We start from the raw sequence: 18,988 nt of genomic DNA on the forward strand, positions 1-18,988 counted from the left end.
AACGGGATCGTAACCCTCGGTGTTGCTCCCGCACCTCGCTCAGCCAGTGAGCGGGAACTGGTCTGTATGTGGGATCCGAACCCTCGGCGGGAGCGCCGCCACGCTTCCCAAGCGGCGCACTATAGCAGTGCGCCACCGGGCCGGCCCTAAAAAGGCTAATTTTTATGTTGAAAATTGTTGTTAGGTATTTTCTTTGCCTTCAGTTTAGATTTATTTTGACAGTTTATTATTATTATTATTATTATTATTATTATTATTATTATTATTATTATTATTATTATTATTATTATTATTATTATTACTGTTTTGTGGAAATGGAGCTTGATGTCTTCTATACCATGTCCTACACATTTGATTACAGGGATATTATTGTCCCGTTCTTCTGTAACCTAAAGGGGGACAGTTTTATGATTATTTCGTATTCAGAGTACGCTTATGAAATCAGTGATAGCACCTGATGAATCCGAAGATCTAATATTTGAAAAGATGTTTCAAAAGATCAAATACTTAACTTAATTAGAAAATTATTGTAAACAACCTAGTCTCTGTGTATTGCCTTTTCCTCCTAATAAATTGTCAGTAAATGACTTTTCTATCAGTCTATTTAAATTTTTGAGCTTTAGGGAAATTTCATTTGAACTCACTCTTCACCATCTTGATGATAGACACGGTTCTTTTGCTTCCTCAACAACAGGGTAGTTCATTTATTTTTTTATTTTATCATTTTTTTATTGAAACATTGGTTATACATATTTGTGAGATTCAGAGTTATATTTCAATATGTGTATAAAATGTGTGATGATCAAATCAAGGTAATAGCATTTTCATAATTACAAAACAATCATTTCTTTGTGATGGGGACATTCAGTCTCTTCTAGCTGTTTGATAACATGCAATAAATTATTGTTAATTATAGTTGATAACGTGCAATAAATTATTGTTAATTATAGTTGTGTATTTCGACTGTGCACCTATAGAACTTTTTTTTTCCTATCTAGCTGTTTTGTGTCCATTAACCATTTCATATTTAATTTCTTTCTTTTACATTTGCATTTTCTAATAACATACTTAAAATAAAGCATTTTAGTTGTCCTTTTCATTTATATATGCCTTTATCTATTTTATTTACAAACGTGTCTATTTTTATGCCTTCATATTCATTTCTGAGGCAACAGAAGAATAGTGATAGTGTTCCAGAGTTGCTTGCTCCTTCTGCCAACTCTTGTTGTTAATCTGAGGTTTACAATTCAGCTTTCCTCCAAGGATTTTTGACTCTTCTGCACATTCTGCTATATAGAAATGTAAACTAATTTTCTTCCGGAGTTATTGGCTGTCAACTGAATTTTCTATTTTTACCTTATTTCTTTTACACTGCTGCTTGGATTGCAGTGCTGCAAGCAAACTGCATGTTTTATCTTTAACCACTCTTTTAGTCTTCATAAAATGTATCTATCTACTTGCAAGGATTACACATCAGTAATATTATTTGTGTCATTCTAAAAGTACTGGTGAAGAATGGTAAGTGGAATCATGACTTCTAGAACAGTGCTCACATGTTTACTTCATGTTCATATACTCATTTGAGCACCTGTTCTCCTTGGGAGCTCTACGTGCATTTATAGATATTTCATCCTGCTGCCTTGATAAGGAAATTCATGCTTTTTCTTTCACTGTAGATATATACATTGAACATGCATCTCCATCTGCATTTGATTTCAGTTCTTTTACACCTTGATGATTTCTAGATCCAAGTTGGGAAAAGTATGGACCTAGCCATGCACCCATCTCTTAACTGCTTTCCTGTCCTGTCCATTGCCACTGCTTATCTTGCATCTCCTATTGGAATTGAATGTCATGTTTATAATCAAGATTCTTTATTCTCTGTAACATTTTTCCTATAACATAAAAATCTTTATTTTTCATCCAGACTGTGGTCTGCCTTCTAATTCTCATGGATTAATACAAATGGCCGTTATCAAACTCCCTCAAGAAGCTCCCAAATATTTTGAATTTTCTCTTATTTTTCTCATTAGGGTGCAGCATAGATGCCAAGCAAGTTGATGAACAATCTGCAGCTGCAAATGAAGAAGTACTTTTTCCTTTCTGTAGGGAACCAAGTTATTTTGAAATCCCTACAAAAGAATTTCAGCCACCATCACAAATAACAGAGAGCACTATTCATGAAATCCCAACAAAAGACACACCAAGTTCCCATACAGCAGGTGCAGGGCATGCTTCATTTACCATTGAATTTGATGACAGTACCCCAGGGAAGGTAACTATTAGAGACCATGTGACAAAATTTACTTCTGATCAGCGCCACAAATCAAAGAAGTCTTCTCCTGGAACTCAAGACTTGCCGGGGATTCAAACAGGAATGATGGCACCAGAAAACAAAGTCGCTGACTGGCTAGCACAGAACAACCCTCCACAAATGGTATGGGAAAGAACAGAAGAGGATTGCAAAAGTATTAAAAGTGATGTTCCAGTGTACTTGAAAAGGTTAAAAGGTAAAGTGAATTGATCATTTCAGAACTTCCTATTCTATGATAAAGAAAATTCAGCCCTCACAGTTACCAAACTACTGTTAGATAATTATATGATAGAAAGCATCTACTTTTTCAAAGTTTACATTTAATTTTAAAGCACAAAAGCAAGCCACATTGCCCATGCCCACCTTACTCATTTAAAATAGTCTTTTTTCATTTTCTTGCTAAAACCACATTGGTTTTGTGAATTTATATTTACCACTAAATACATTTCTTTTTCTTGTGGAAATATGAAGTTTATTCAGTTCACCAGTGGAATTCCCTAGAAGACAATTCCTATCATTTTCTTGATTCAAGGAGAAGATAGTTTCAGTTCTACTCTCTGTTATACTTTTAGTAAAATGTCAGTATCTAGATTTTGAAAGACATTTTCAGCCATGTATGGGCCAAAAGTTCCACTTGGGTAATATAGTCACATTGTTGATGGTTTGCTTAAGACCATTCTCAGCATTTACTCATTAAGCAAAGATTTTTGGTTTAGAAATATTTACTAGGAATTTATTGATTTAATTTAAAAATGTTTCAGTATTAAGACTTTATCATTATCATAGTTGGATGTTCATTTGTGAAATAGTTATTATATATGCTTTATTAGTATAGCACTTGACCAAAATTAGTAAAATCTTTATACCTGTACCTGGAGGTATCAGCTGATCAGTTTTTTTACCATAAGTTTTACCAGTTTATTTTGTAATTAATAGAATACCGATTTGTGTTGCTCTCCTTATTTTTATTGGACAGGTATCTATCAAGGAAGTGATTTTGAACAGATTGCGATTGCATGATAATCTGACCATCTGTCACTATATTAGGAATTAATGGGCTTTATAAAAATGTTCTTTTAGGTCAGAGACCATATATTATTTACTTTGTATCCCCAATACTTCATAGGGGACTTGAGCATGTGACAGGTACTCAGTAATTAGAGTAAACAATGAATGACTTCACTGTCACTGACAAGACTGATCCTGGCTTAACTCATACCTTATGCCCTGGGATTCTAATCAAGTAATGAAGAAATAGTAGTCTTATAATTATTTCTGGTTTGCTTCTAAGACATTTCAGGATAGTGAGTCGATGTGATTACCAAATTCTTTGTTGGGGCCTATTACAATATTTAATTATAGTCATCAGCAGTTACCAGGCATATATACTTTTGAGATGTAATCATGATCTTTTATTAGACAATATTAATACATAATTGAGACCTGTATACGTATATATAGGTTAAAGCTCACAAATGAAAGATGCTCATTTGTAAACTGACCATTTATATGAATTGGATAAATAATATTGATATCCTAGTATAATACGAAAGGCAGTATGAACCTTGAAAATTTAAAAATGTCTTTTTTTAAACCACTCTTAACAAATATACAAAAAATGAACTAAAAGATCCTTTTAAGAGATATAATTTTAAAAATACCTTTATTAAACCCTTTTATATTGTAACTTTTAGTCATTATCTGTTTTCTATAATAGCAGTAATCTTTAAGTCATCCTTTCAAGACATTCTCTGCTCTTGAACAAGGCCCATTTGTGAGCCTAATTCTTTTTTTTTTTTTTTTAAAGATGACCGGTAAGGGGATCTTAACCCTTGACTTGGTGTTGTCAGCACCACGCTCAGCCAGTGAGCGAACCGGCCATCCCTATATGGGATTCGAACCCGGGGCCTTGGTGTTATCAGCACCGCACTCTCCCGAGTGAGCCACAGGCCGGCCCTGTGAGCCTAATTCTGAATAGAGACATTAATGTCTACATGCACACTGTATCTATACTTTAATGATTAGATATTTAAAAAACTTTACCAGAAATTGTATAATCAAATTACTATTGTCCTTCAAAGTTGATTTATACGTAGAGATATATTTCAATATGGTACCATTGCTTCGAGCCTTTCTTTTGTTTGGATTTTCCTTTAGACCATTTTACAAGCCATCTAAGAAAATGTTGTTGTGAAAGTAACTAATTTTTGATCCAAGATAGATTTTATTTTACTTCTCTGGACATAATTATGAATGACATTTGACTTTCTCAAAAGTCAGAGCTACCATCATTAGATAACAATTTTTCACAATTGAGGATATCAAAAGTATGTGCCCAGACTCTAAATAAATGTAATTATAGCAGTAACAATCTTATTAAAATTAGACTTTCAGCAACTGTTTAGATCAAAAAATTGAAAGTAGGCAAAACAAAACAAAACAAAATCCTTGCTCCTACAAGAGTAAAGTGCACGCGCTTTGGGACAGTGAGGAAAATAATGTTCACAAAGCCCATACACTTTTACCCTTTAGGAGAGTTGCAACTTCTTTTGGCCACAGCTACTGACTTGGTACAGCTAACCTACCCTAAAAAATATTAAAAGAACTTTGACATATTTAGGCATGGTTAATAGTACGCAAAAGAGAAAGAAAGAAACTTGGTGAGGAGAGTTTCCTAGTGATGTTTTTGTTGAGGAAAAACAGAAAATTGCAGCTCAGATCCAAGATGTCCCACTTTGTGTAACACTGACAAATACAAGAAGGGATAATAATTTTCTAAAAAAGAATGGCTAATCTATAAGAGGTTAAACTAGAAGTTATAGGAAAGAAACTTGAAAGGGCCTGACACCACTAAGTGCCAAATTTTATGTTAGGACAAGAATTAAATTCTGTAAAAGATGGTATTTCATTAAAATTTGTGATTATGTATGTGATATGGGTCATTTGTTCTTACTATTAAGGAAATGTTAAAGTTCAGTTTTTTTCCAGCTCTTACAAACTGGATTCCTTTTGAATATATTCAGTTCAACATGAAATAGGTTGTAAAATGCCATCTCTTTTATGAATTTTGTATTTGAATTAGTGGTTTTGTTTGGGTTTTGCTTTCTATCTGCTATCCATGATTCCTAACTTAATTACCTGAGGCAGGGTTTCCATTAATTAATTATCTTTTTCTTTTTACTTTTACTTTTTGAATAGTTAACAATTTGAAGATTTTCAGATTTGTTGTTGTATCTGATTTTTATGATATTGATTATTTTATAAGTATTAATATCATTTTGGTGGTAATGGTCTCCCAAACCCCTTCATTTAGTATTATTCACTCCCTTGCGTATTACTTTTCCAAAATGTCACCCTTTTCTGTGTTGTCTGACATTCTGTCTTCTGAATCTTCTCACTCCTTTTATGTACCACATTTTTATAGCCAGTCCTCTTGTGTTAAATTATTAGCACCAGTTTGTAACCTCTAAATTCATTAGGAACAGACCTATGAGCATTAAAACTCAACTTTTTCCCTAGACATATGTCTTTTGCTCCTTCCACCCCCCAAGTCTTTCATTTTTGATTATTATCTTTTTCAGTCCCATATTATTCAGGAGGGGTTCACATTAAAATTTGTAGTGCAGGGGAAGTCAGATTTAGTCCTGGTAGCATCAGAATATATCTGGTTGACTAGATTCATTTATAGCTTCTGAGGAAGCCCTGATTTAAGTCCCGATTTGTGATTCCATCTAAAACATGCATAGAATAACTCTTGACTTTTTAACAATTTCATGCTATAATAATATAATAATTATTTGACTATTTTTTCTAGTGTAATTATTATTCTAAATCAGTGAAAAATCAAGTAATTTTCATAATGTCACATCCAATTCCTAACAGAACTATGAAGGGTAACTACATAGTGATTTTTATTTGCTCCAATATAGAAAAACCTTTGTTAGGAAGTAGATGTTTTGAAATTCAAATATATTTTAACTTGACTCTATGTGCTTTATGGAAGAGACATCTGATTATATTTAGCACCATGCTGTTTGCCCAGTAGGTGCTTTAGATTTATGTAGGGATTTCATAGGCTACTCTTTTCCTTGATATGACCGTTAGCATGCTTTATTTAGCTCTTTGAAGCCACCAGAGTTTAAAGCATAAATGAAATTTTCAGAAATTCTCGTGGCTACAAAGTCATTTGGAAAAAATTCTGCAGTAATTAGTGGAATCTACAAATTTGAATCTTTATATTAAAAAGGAAAGGTGTGTTGAACTTTTGAAAGTATTGAACATCACCAAAAATTAAGATTCATCATATTTTTATGGTATTTGTGTTCTATTTTCCTGCGTAGCAGTATTTCCGTAATATCACCCTTTTTCTTGTTTTCTTTCTTTCTAATGCTAGAGTCAAATTTTTGATTGTTAAATAAAGTGTAAGGTTTGAAGACAGAATTAATGTTTATTGATATTATGAATACAAACCATCACAGATGATAGAGCATCATTTATTTATCTGTTAAGAAATCGATGAATCATTATAAAGTTAAAATGTGGAGAAAAGCAATCCTATTCAGTTGTTTATAAAGGACCTCATTGTTGGTTGATAAAATTTGAATGTATCCATTGCAATTGAGAGAAGTTTGCAGAGCCTGTTACTGAAAAGAACATATGACTTTGGATTGAAAAGGGAGAGAGAGACAAAACAAATGACACTTTTGTATGTGCTTCTAATTTTCTACATGGGATTTTTTCTTTCTCTATTATGCGGTTTTTTTGTGTGTGTGCCCAGGAAATAAACATGATGATGGGACACAGAGCGATTCGGAGAACGCTGGGGCTCACAGGCGCTGTAGCAAACGTGCAACTCTTGAGGAGCACTTGAGGCGCCACCATTCAGAACAGAAAAAGCTACAGAAGGCCCAGGCTACTGAAAAGCATCAAGACCAAGCTGTTGTAAGTCAAACTGCTTTTATGATTGCATTCTTTGATGAAGACAGTCCCAGAAAAAGAAGGTCATATTCTTTTACTCAAAGTGTGGGGAAACTTCTTGTGTCAGGAAACTACTTATTCAACACCACATACAAAACCTGAAAAAGCAAAATCTCCAACAGCAGATGCCAAGGTGGTTTCTTTGTCTTTACAGACTAGCTCTGCGCATCACAGAGGGGGGCATGGTGTTCTACATGGGAAATTGTTAAAACAGAAATCAGAGGAGCCATCGATGTCAATACCCTTCCTACAAACAGCATTATTAAGAAGTTCAGGGAGTCTTGGGCACAGACCAAGCCAGGAGATGGATAAAATGTTAAAAAATCAAACTACTTCTACTTCTGAAAAGGATAATGATGATGATCAAAGTGACAAGGGTACTTATACCATTGAGTTAGAGAATCCCAACAGTGAGGAAGTGGAAGCAAGAAAAATGATTGACAAGGTAAATAATCGAAATTTGAGTATGATGTGTTAGTTATTTTGTGGTGTATTTGACTGTTGGAAGTGATTGGAGAGTCAACGTGAAATGTTCTCCTAAAGTATTGGAACTTCAGAATTTTGTTAGGGAGTTGCAAGTCTAACGATAAGAGCAAAATGCTTTCTGATTTGATTTTGCTTTATATTCTGAATTTGCTTGAGTTTCATGCATGAATCATGTACATTTAAACTGTTTAGATATTTTAAAGCTGTGTATATTTAAGATAGGGTTTAAAAATAGTATACTTTGGACATTCTCACTTTGCATTTATTTAGAAACTTAAAAAAAAAAAAAGAAGAACCCAACAAACAGATTGCTGTAATTCTGTTAACATAGATATAAATATTAACCAATAATAGTTAACCACAGGTTTCCTGCCTACTGATTTCATGGAGGAAGCAGATTATAATACATGTTTTAATTAGTTTTGTCCTTTATACTTACTTTATTTTCTTAATTTGCATTCACCATTGTCTTTCATGATAGAAAAGAAGTGTATGAAAGCAAAATCTGTTTCCTTATGATACAGTTTAGCCGAGTATGTTTTTTTATGAGACTAAGTATCAGATGTTGTTTTTATGAAACTCTCATAAATATCAGATAAGTTTTTTTATGATACTCTCAGTTTAGTTAAATTATGATGATTATCTGCATTTCAGATATAGTCTTTGATGTTATGGTTAATGTGTATAGTTGTATGGTTTAAAAAGTCGTTTTTTGGGCCGGCCCGGTGGCGCACTGGTGAGTGCGCCGCTTGGGAGCGCGGTGGCACTCCCGCCGAGGGTTCGGATCCCATGTGGAGACCGGTTCCCGCTCACTGGCTGAGCGCGGTGCGGGCGCAACACCAACGGTTGCGATCCCGTTGCTGGTCCCCGGTACGGGTGCGACACCGAGGGTTGCGATCCCGTTACCGGTCAGTTAAAATAGACAAAAAGGAAAAAAAAAAAGTCGTTTTTTTCAGTTTTGCCCATGGTAATGGAAAGTTGACTTCAGAATCAACTATTTATTTCACCTCCAGAAAATAGCAGCATATGTTTGGCTAAACATTACTCTCTTGTTTAAATTCTTGTTACTCCATGTGTATCCATGAGTGAGGAGCATTAACATCATTTGGGAGCCTGTTAGAAATACGTATTCATAGGCCTATCCCAAGCATACTGAATCAGAATCTACATTAAAAACAAGATTTCCAGCTGATTCGTGTGCACGGTAACATTTGAGATGCATTATTTTAGATAATGAGTTTCCAGAATGGTCTCTTAGGACGTGATTAAGATAAACCTTTGGGATGGAGGAAAAATATTAAGACATGTTTACTTTTAATTTCATATTTCTATTTTGGAGTATTTCATACTTCTGTAATATGGTGTATACAATCTAGTATTACATTGGTACACATACGTAATTTCTAAACATACATTTATTGAGGAGTAAATACTCAAAATTTTTTATTTTTGAGATGCACAACTCCAAACTTTTGGAGACCCATTAGTCAGGGTGTTATGTTAATAATATTAGTATAGTTGTTAAAAAAGTAAATATAAGGCTTAAGAAACATTAGATAGTTTATTCAGAATGATTGATGATTTTTCTGTTAAAAGACTTTTACAGAGAGGGGTAATATATTTATTATAATATTTAAGAACAAGAACACTTTCAGGCAGACAGATCTGGGTTTAAGTATAAGCTCTGTGTGTACTAGTGCAGAGCTTATTTACTATTTCCCTTAGGTAAATTAACCTCTTTAAACCTCAGTTTCTTTTATCTCTAAAATGGAGGAAATTTTACTAGGTTATGAAAAGAATTCATTAAACCATATAAAGGCTAATCATAATGCCTGTCTTATTATAAGAGGTTTGTAAATGTTAGCTCTATTTATTATTACCCTTATTAGGAGTTTCTTCATATGAATCTTTACACAAAGTACTGACAAATCCTGGAAAGTTCTTTTAGCATTGAAAGGGTCAAATATGAAGCCAAAGTGGAAGTTACAAAGCAAGGAACAGCCTGGCCAAGCCAGCAGAAAATCAAGCAAGAAGTCATTGTTGCAGATAAGGCTCTTTAGGAAACTGCTGGATACAGAGGGTAACCACAAAACCTGGTTTACAGTGTTGTCTGGAATTATCTTAAGCATTCTTTTTTTTTTTTTTTTTTTTGGTCCTTTTTGAGACCGGCCGCACCGCGCTCAGCCAGTGAGCGCACCGGCCATCCCTATATAGGATCCGAACCCGTGGCGGGAGCGCTGCTGCGCTCCCAGCGCCACACTCTCCCGAGTGCGCCACGGGCTCGGCCCTATTTTAAGCATTCTTAAAGAGATTCCCTGTTTTGACAGCAAATTATATTGTCACACTATGCATAGAGAAACCCCAAATTTTAGAACAGGATTCATTGATGTGACTGGGTATGATAACTCAGAGTCATTCTTAGTTTGTATAAACCAGAACACAAAACTGAAACCTTACAACAGGGAAAAACAAGTCCCTCCATTATCTTGTGATTACCAAAGAAAAATTGCTAAGATTCCATTAGCTGTGGTTAAATCTAGAAGCCAAATTTAGGCTAAAGTCAGGCTTTGGGGGAAAAAAGCAGAGAACCAGGAATCAAGTATCTGAAAAAGTTGAAATAACCTGTGGGAGTGGAGAAAACAGAGACCAACAACAGCCAGAATGAAGGCGTAAGAAGCATTTGGGGAGGACAGGAGTAGATTCAGACATTCTGTCAAATTGCTTGGATGATCTCTGTCATCTGTTTTCTCCCTCTTGAAGTTGGGGTGTGTGGGGTGGAATTTGGGGCCATTAGCTGTTATATGTCTGAATTTAAGTGTTCTTTGGTCCTGAAAACTCTCATGTTGTCTAACTCTTCCCTTTTTGACTCCATTGTTAGAGAGCCAGTTTATTTCATTAATTCATTATTTATTTAGCAGCTGTTTTCAACATTATCTATATTCCAGGCTATGTGTTAGGAGAGGGTGATGCAAAGTGAAAAGACTGAATTCTTTCCCTCAAGAAATATGTATGTGTAGTAGGAAAGAAATACACAGGTAAAAACCAATAAATTAAAAATAGTATGGGCTGGCTGGTTAGCTTAGTTGGTTAGAGCATGCTGTTGGTAGCACCAAGATCAAGGGTTCAGATCCTCATACTGGCCAGCCACCAAAAAAAAAAAAAGAAAATGTAGAATGCTTTGATAGACATAAATTGTTGGAGGAAAGGTAGAGCTAGCTTCCAAGAGGAGACCTCAGGTTAAATATCCCTTCTTTCAAGAAGTCTTTAGCCATCCAATCTAGGAAATCCCCCCTATTTCCCTAGTCACTGTCATCATCTTGTTTCATTTTAATCATAAGCTTTATCAGTCCTCACTAGTTTCCTGTTTATTTGTTTGCTTCCCCACTCTCACTGGAGAGAGAGAGAGACACACGAATGTGAACTCCATGACTGCGGGAACCTAGTGTCTACATATAAAATGTCCTTAATAAATACTGAATTGAATTGCCAACTGAGCTAGTTTTGAAACATGCATAATTAACCTCATAATTAATCCCATAACAGGTATGGTAGGTAGTGTTTTCCAAAAATATGTAACAACCTATTCAAAAGCACAGGAGCAAGCAGGATTTGTTTAGAGGTCCACAGTTTCTTTTGGAGAAATGGGATTGGACTAGATATTGAAGTCCCTTGTATATCAGACCAAGGACTTTAGACTTTTTAATTCTAAAAGCAGTGGGGAATCATTGAAAATTTCTAAGTAGGCCAGAGACATGGTCAAATCACTGACAGAAGTGTGAAGCAGGGATTGAAAATTGGAAAGGCCAGGGCAGAGAAGGCAATTTAAAAGCTGCTGTCATGTCCAGTAGTCAGTTGGTTAAAAATATCTGGATCTTAGGTCAGAAGTCTGGGCATTTTAAAATATAGATAATAGAAAGTAGTTGAATGCAAAATAAGAGATGATATTAGTCAGAGAGAATGTTGGTTCTCTTACACTCTCCAGAGAGTAAGAGGAGACAAAGTATGAAATTCTTAACAACACCATCATTGGTTAACAAAGGAATTAGAGTGAACAAAGGAGACTGGAAGGGATCAAACAGAGGAGTAGGAGAGAACCAAAGGAAAACAGCATCTTGGAATCAAAAGCAGAGTCAAAAAGAAACAAGTAAGCATCAGTACCACATGATACACTGATGTTAAGTATGATAAGCACTGAATGCCTTTTCAGTTTTTCCCCCCAAATACATTGTATTCCGGGGTCCAAAGAAGATGAGCAGAACATGTATTTGTATCTTAGCTCTGGAGTTGTATACAGTTAGAACAGGATTTCTTTAAAGAGATGACTAAGCTGAAATGCCACATCCTTGTTTTTTGGTGCTGGTAGTAGTTAAAAGGTACTGAAATATCCTCTTCCCCAACCCCCAAATTATGGGATTACAGTATTTTGGTTTGTGTTTTTGTGCTGTGTGTGTCAGTAGATAACCTTATTTTATGCATATCCCAAAATTCACCTTTTATAATGTTAACACAAATGCCTGATATTTATAAAGACCTCGAAACTTTATATCTACGCTTACATGGAAATGTACTATGATTAAAAAAAAAAAGTGCTATGACTGCCTGGATTAAAGGCAGGTATCTTCCATGGTAATAATAATCTCCCCAACCCCTCCTCCCCTTTGACTTCTCTGTGATAGCTACCTTCCCAGAGAGCCCATCGCACTATCAATTTCTTCTCCTTAGTTCTCCATCCAAGCACATACTGCTGAGGGAAGAGGAAGGTCTTGTCAGGGCTACTTCCTACCCTTCTAAGCTAAATGTGAAAAGCTTGTAGTGAGAACAGAAAGCTAAAACATTAAATGAACAAGGGAAAAAGTGGTCATTGTAGAGGGCTTGAGGCTCTATCGTTTTGAAAAAAGTATTTTTCCTCCTCCTAAATTACATCCTGCAGATCAAATACCTTTCCTGTCTTGAGTTTTGATTCCTGTCCATGTGTCAACATATCTCCCCCCAAATGCCTCTTGTTCGGATATTCTCTTCCCTCATGGAGCCTGGTCAGTGCTGGTTCTACAGACAAGTAGGGAAGAATCCAGAATGAGGAGAACAATAACAAGACTGGAAACAGAATAAAAAACAGCATTTTAATCTGTATATTTGTGCTGTGCATGAAACAGCAGTGAGTCAAACAGCCCAAGAAAGTCGGTGCTAAGAACCTGGACCCTAGAGTAATATTCCAAACCCTAAAGGTCACAGCAAGACTTTACATTAGATCCAAGTTTCCAAGTTAGAGGCAGGGAAACCATGATAAACCAGAGTCAAAATCTCCATGGACAGTACCAAGCAGGACACAGGAAGGCAGCATGTCCACTCAGATATGAAATCAGATGCATGTGGGAACTAAAGGGGGAGGAGATCAAATAACATCCTTGAGCAATAAGAGAGGACCTTGATAATGGAGCCAGCATTTTGATTTTTACTTAACATTTTTCCTTCACTGAGCAATTTTTAAAAAAATTTCTACCAGGAGTCCTCAACCCTTCTTAACCACTTCCATTTCCTTCTTCAGTGTAAGAAACCCTCTCCTGCTATGTTAATTTCAAAACCTTCACAAGGCAACCCTCATCTTTTTTTACAGTTGGAAGCCTAACATTTAAGCTTTCATTTTCCTTTCTATATTATTGTATGAAATTTCATTTATTTTCCTACTCGAGGGGCTTTCAGTCTGGTAACTTCTTCCTTGTGTTTATGGCATGCTTAGCTCCTCATAATCCACTTTATTTATTCCTTTAATTTTTTATTGTAATAAAATACACATAATATAAAGTTTATCATAGCCATGTTTTAGTGTATTATTCAGTGTTATTAAACACATTCATAATGTTGTTCAACCATCACCATCATTCCTCTTCATAACTCTTTTCGTCTTGTAAAATGAACTCTATACTCATCTCATAGCTCACTTTAAAGAGGCTTTCTCTAACCACCCTATCTAAAGTAGCCCCAGCATTCACTTCTTGTATCTCCATCAGATTACCATGTTTGACTTTCTTTATAGAACTCACCTCTACCTAGTTTATTTTGTTTTCCTCTCTAGAATGGCCTTATTTGTCTTGTTCATTTCTGCATTACTTGTGCCTATAACAGTGCCTAGCATTAGTAGATACTCAATAAAATCTTTTGAGTGTATAAGTGAGAAAGAAAAATTTGTGACATGCTGTGTAGCTACACAACCACACCAGTTGTTGGGCTCTTTTACCTGCCGGTAATCCTGCACTGACTGGGCCAATTGTCAAGCTAAGGCTGGGTCTGGTGCCCACAGACCCTTCAAGCCCGTTCACAGACTGGGTCACAAACCCTTCATATGCCATGCTGGGTCGCCAGACCCCACACACGCCAGGCTTGGTCACCAGACCCCTTCACACAGGTCTGTGAGCTAGGTAACCGGCCAAAAGGTCCTTGGAGCCATAGGTTGGAAAGCATGGCTGCGCGAGGTGGACACCTGCCTACTTCACTAAATCTCTCTCTCTCTCTCTCCCCCCCTCCCCCTCCCTCCCTTCCTCTCCCTCCCTCCCTCCTTCCTCTTTCTCTCTCAAGTACACAAGAATAGCAACAAAACTGAAAAGATACATTGGCGTGCATACACACTAACTCCACACATACAGCCACCCACCCACATACACATAATTTGCTTACAAACTATGCTGAGCCACAGCCAGCCGGACCCGAGGCGAGGGCCCAGACCAAACTATTCTATTTTCCCAACACATGCTTTTTCATTTATGTCAATATTTAGATGTTATTAGCTACATATTAGCTAATTTATTTCAGTGAATTTATCGATGACTAAATCCAATCAGCCCCACCCAAAGTTTTCCTATGTTTTTATGTGCTGAAACTAGTTTATATCTTGATCCCAAAATAACTTTTTTTTTTTTGTCTTTTTCCGTGTCCGGCAACGGATCGCAACCCTCAGTGTCGCCCCCGTACCGGACCGGGACCGGCAACGGGATCGCAACCCTTGGTGTTGCCCCTGCGCCTCGCTCAGCCAGTGAGCGGGAACCGGTCTGTATGTGGGATCTGAACCCTCGGCGGGAGCGCCACCCCGCTCCCAAGCAGCGCACTATCCCCAAAATAACTTGTTAAAATGTGTAATATAAAACGTTGTATGTGCTATAAGCTTAGCTTTGTAATAGTAAGTATGGTTGACCTAAAAAGAAAATGAGGCCAAATACATAGTGAGGATTTATTGAGCCAATGTAATGATTGCAACCAGGGAGATGCATAGATCAGATTGTCCTGAGAAATGCATTCCAAAGAGGGCTAGCAGAGCTTTAGCATTTTATAATCATAAGAAGGGGGAGAAATCAAAGGAGAGACTGAGAAAGACAACCATCCTAATAACTTCTTCAGTTTTTCCATTGGTTGTGCATGGCATGTAGTTTACTAGGTTACATTAATGTAGGGATCTAGGTTTACAAGAAGCATCTTAGGTTCTTTTGTGGCATTCTGCTGCCATTATGTCTGCTTCTAAGTAAAATGGTCTTACAATAACATATTCCAGGTGAGGTGGACGTGACTGCTGGCTTATCCCAAATCTCCCAAGGCACTATAATTTAGCTGACATGGTCAGAGTAGTTTTTTTTTTAATCAGTATGAAAGCTGCAAAAGAACATATAGATTACGTCAGAAGAAAGAGAAGTGTCTGTTTCAGGAAAGCTGCTTTGATTAGGAGAAGACAGAGTTACCTTTTAGTTTCTAGCAATACCTCGCTAACAACTTGCAGCTTAAAAATCTATTTGGCAAGGAAAGAGAAGATGGGCATAGATGAACAGCCAGATTTTAGGGATGGAAGGAGAGAAAGCATGACAAGGAACTGAGCCATACAGAGGAGGGAAAGTGGACATTTTTTTTTTTTTTTTCTTTTTGTCTTTTTTTGTGTCCAGCAACGGGATCGCAACCCTCGGTGTTGCGCCCGCACCCCGCTCAGCCAGTGAGCGGGAACCGGTCTGTATGTGGGATCCGAACCCTCGGCAGGAGCGCCACCGCGCTCTCAAGCGGCGCACTGTAGCAGTGCGCCACCGGGCCGGCCCCCGAAAGTGGACATTTTAACTATAAAAGCAGTAGATGGGATCTGAGTGTAATTCAGAGGTGTGAAAGGAGAAAGATGTGGAAAGAGATGGAAAGGGAAGAGATTATGGATGTAAAATTCGTAAGCAATGGGGAAATTGAAGGACAGCAGATAAGGTTAAGAAAGAAGACAAAGATTTGAGATCACCTTTTTACCTTGACAGGTGCAAAGAAAAGGATAGGGTTGGGTGGTGCCATTTTTAAAAAATTAAGGTAAAACTTATATAACATAAAATTGACCATTTTAGCCATTTAAAATGTACAATTCAGTGGCTTTTACTACATTCACAGTTGCGTACAATCATCGCACTATCTAATTCCAGGGCATTTTCATCACCGCAAAAAGAAATCTCATAGCAATTAAGCAGTCATTTCCCATTCCTCCCTTTCCCAGTCCCTTGGCAACCCCTACCCCAATCGACTTTATGTCCTTATTCTGGACGTTTCATTTAAATGGAATCATACTATGTGTGGCCTTTGTGACTGACAGCTTCCACTTAGAATAATATTTTTAAAGTTCATCCATGTTGTAGCATATATCAGACTTCATTCCTTTTTATAGCTGAAAAAATATCATTATATGAATAAACCACATTTTATTTATCCATTCATCATCCATTGAGGGGCATTTGGGTTGTTTCCACCATTGGTTATTGCAGATAATTCTGCTATGAACATGCATGTATATATTTTTTATGTGTTCACTACTCTCTGAGCTCTTTTTTTTTTTTTTTTCCTTTTTGTCTTTTTCCGTGTCCGGCAACGGATCGCAACCCTCAGTGTCGCCCCCGTACCGGACTGGGACCAGCAACGGGATCGCAACCCTCGGTGTTGCTCCCGTGCCTCGCTCAGCCAGTGAGCGGGAACCGGTCTGTATGTGGGATCCGAACCCTCGGCGGGAGCGCCGCCACGCTTCCCAAGCGACACACTATAGCAGTGCGCCACCGGGACGGCCCCTCTGAGCTCTTTTTTTAGGATAATTTTGTCTGAATTTTAGATTTAAAATTTGATTACAAGTATGTTATTAAAATTAAAGTGTTAAACACTCAATCATTTATTTCATTGACTTTTAAGAAATTTTTCTTTTTAAAAGTGGAATTCAATTTTCATGGAAAATTACAAATTAAAAAGAAATCTGTCTCTTAAATCATCTTGATTTAGTTCCTTGACACTAGTGGCTAGAATTCTACATAGTTCTTCAAGTAATTATGTGTCAGATGATTTTCATAGGTCATGAGAACCTCTACTATTGAATCGAACTGGTAGAGAACTTGTTCTCCTTACCCAGGAGGTTCTTGCTCACGGAGAAGAGAGATGTTCTGGTCATCTGAGGTTGAAACAAGTACATTTTAGGTGCCTTGATACGACTGATACAGTAATGCAGTAGTCTTCTTCAGTTGTTGTTTTAAAATAAACCTACAAAATTTTGGTTTGGTATTTAATCTACCACTGTGTTTCTTATTTCCACAGAAAGATGAATTCTCATTTCTGACTGATTTGGATATTTTTTAAGCTTATAATTTAAGAATTATTGCTGTCGAATTATCATTTTGCTGTACATTTACATTACTGTATTTATATTCCTAAGTCACCCCCCACCCCCACCTCTGTTCTCTACTTTCTGTCACAATAAGCAAGCCTCCTATATCTGATGTTACCGAATGTGATTTTGACCTCTCTTTTTAAGTATTCAGTAGGTGGGATATTAATCCCTGTGAGAGTTGACCCTGTATTCTTTGGTTTGACATACCCTCCTCTCTGTTCTAGTTTCAGAATTGGAAACTGTGGAATTTTTCTGTACTGTCTGAGCTTTTAAGTAATGATGATGATGATAACAATAATATGCTAGTGAAAAAAAATCAAGGTCAAACTTTTTATAGGCTTGGTTTGTATTGTACATTCCAGTTCATTATCGCCTGGAGAGTGTTTTGTTTCTTTAAGTTTAAAACTAAAATCTAATAAGATAGTCTGGTTTTTACAGAAATTTGGTTTTAATTACAGAGTACCTCTTCATAGTTCTTTCATGTAATATTCCCTTTCTTTTATAAGCCATACCTCAGTAATAGGTTGTTAAAATTATTTAGAGAAGCCACTGAAATATACTCGTAGATGTGAAATCCAGAAATGGGGTGCCAACTATCACATGCAGATATTCAAAGGAAAAGACTGAGAACATGTTTCATCCTTCTTGAGTGGGATGAGGAAGTATGTGCTATCTTCTTACCCCAAGCCTAGAGGCCATGGAGGGGTCACAGGTCACTACGCAAATAGAGGTCTTTCTACCTGGATCAAGGGAACTGTAGGAGAGAGCACATGAAAGCCACTCCCTACCCCCAAGATAAATGTGTTGTCTTTAAGCATTTGTCCGGTCCAGAGAGCTCTGATAGTGCCATTTCACAAAGAAGTTTTTTATTCCTCTGCTATTCTTTCCTTTTGTTCCTATCCTGGAAGAATTAGCAAGTGGCTGGCAAACTTGGGGTGTGAAGTTCTTTTAGAGAGGAAGCCTAAAAATTACACAGATATCTGATCTCATTCCCTTCCCCACTATAAACTTCTTGTCTAAACAAGTCCCTCCCTAACTGAATGTGAAATGTAGATTTTGTACTATATCAAGTTTGGGATTTTGACTGAGACCAGATCAGAATGGGGAAGGGAAGAGATGCATGAGCCTAGGGCTAACATACTGCATTCGAAATATTTTTGAGCCATCTGTGAGGAGGGAACAGGTAAGCAGCTGTCTGTAGTTGGTAACTGAAGTGAAGCCTTGCATGTGAATGAAATCACCCAGGGACTCAAAATAGAATGAAAAATGAGAAAACCTAGCAAACTTGCTCTTGGCTTTGAGGAGCTCTCAAATTCTCTCCAGTTATTAGATCATATGTCAGATTATATGTACTTTTTTAAATGTGAAAATATGATAGCTTTAAAGTATGATAGTGTAAACTGTTTACATCCTTTTTGTTTTCACATGAAAGTTGTCATAAGTGGATGTTTTTTTTTTATCCAGACACAGAAGTGAATAGAGAGGGATTTCAAGCTGGAACTTGAAATGACTTGATAGTCATTACTATCATTAATTTTTCAAAATGTTATAAAAGATATAGC

General features: G+C 36.7%; 1 protein-coding gene across 1 annotated transcript in view; it reads left to right on the plus strand.

Moving 5' to 3' along the window:
- The window catches only part of CEP170 (centrosomal protein 170kDa), a 103,210-nt gene that overhangs the window by 37,137 nt on the left and 47,085 nt on the right, over positions 1–18,988 (plus strand). Inside the window, exons 6-8 of the mRNA XM_008590953.1 lie at positions 2,034–2,510; positions 7,092–7,255; positions 7,446–7,736. Of these exons, the coding sequence (XP_008589175.1) occupies positions 2,034–2,510; positions 7,092–7,255; positions 7,446–7,736 (932 nt within the window). The remainder of the gene's footprint in view (positions 1–2,033; positions 2,511–7,091; positions 7,256–7,445; positions 7,737–18,988) is intronic.

This window comes from Galeopterus variegatus, unplaced genomic scaffold, assembly GCF_000696425.1.
Source record: "Galeopterus variegatus unplaced genomic scaffold, G_variegatus-3.0.2 Scaffold6496, whole genome shotgun sequence".
NCBI classification, from domain to species: domain Eukaryota; kingdom Metazoa; phylum Chordata; class Mammalia; order Dermoptera; family Cynocephalidae; genus Galeopterus; species Galeopterus variegatus.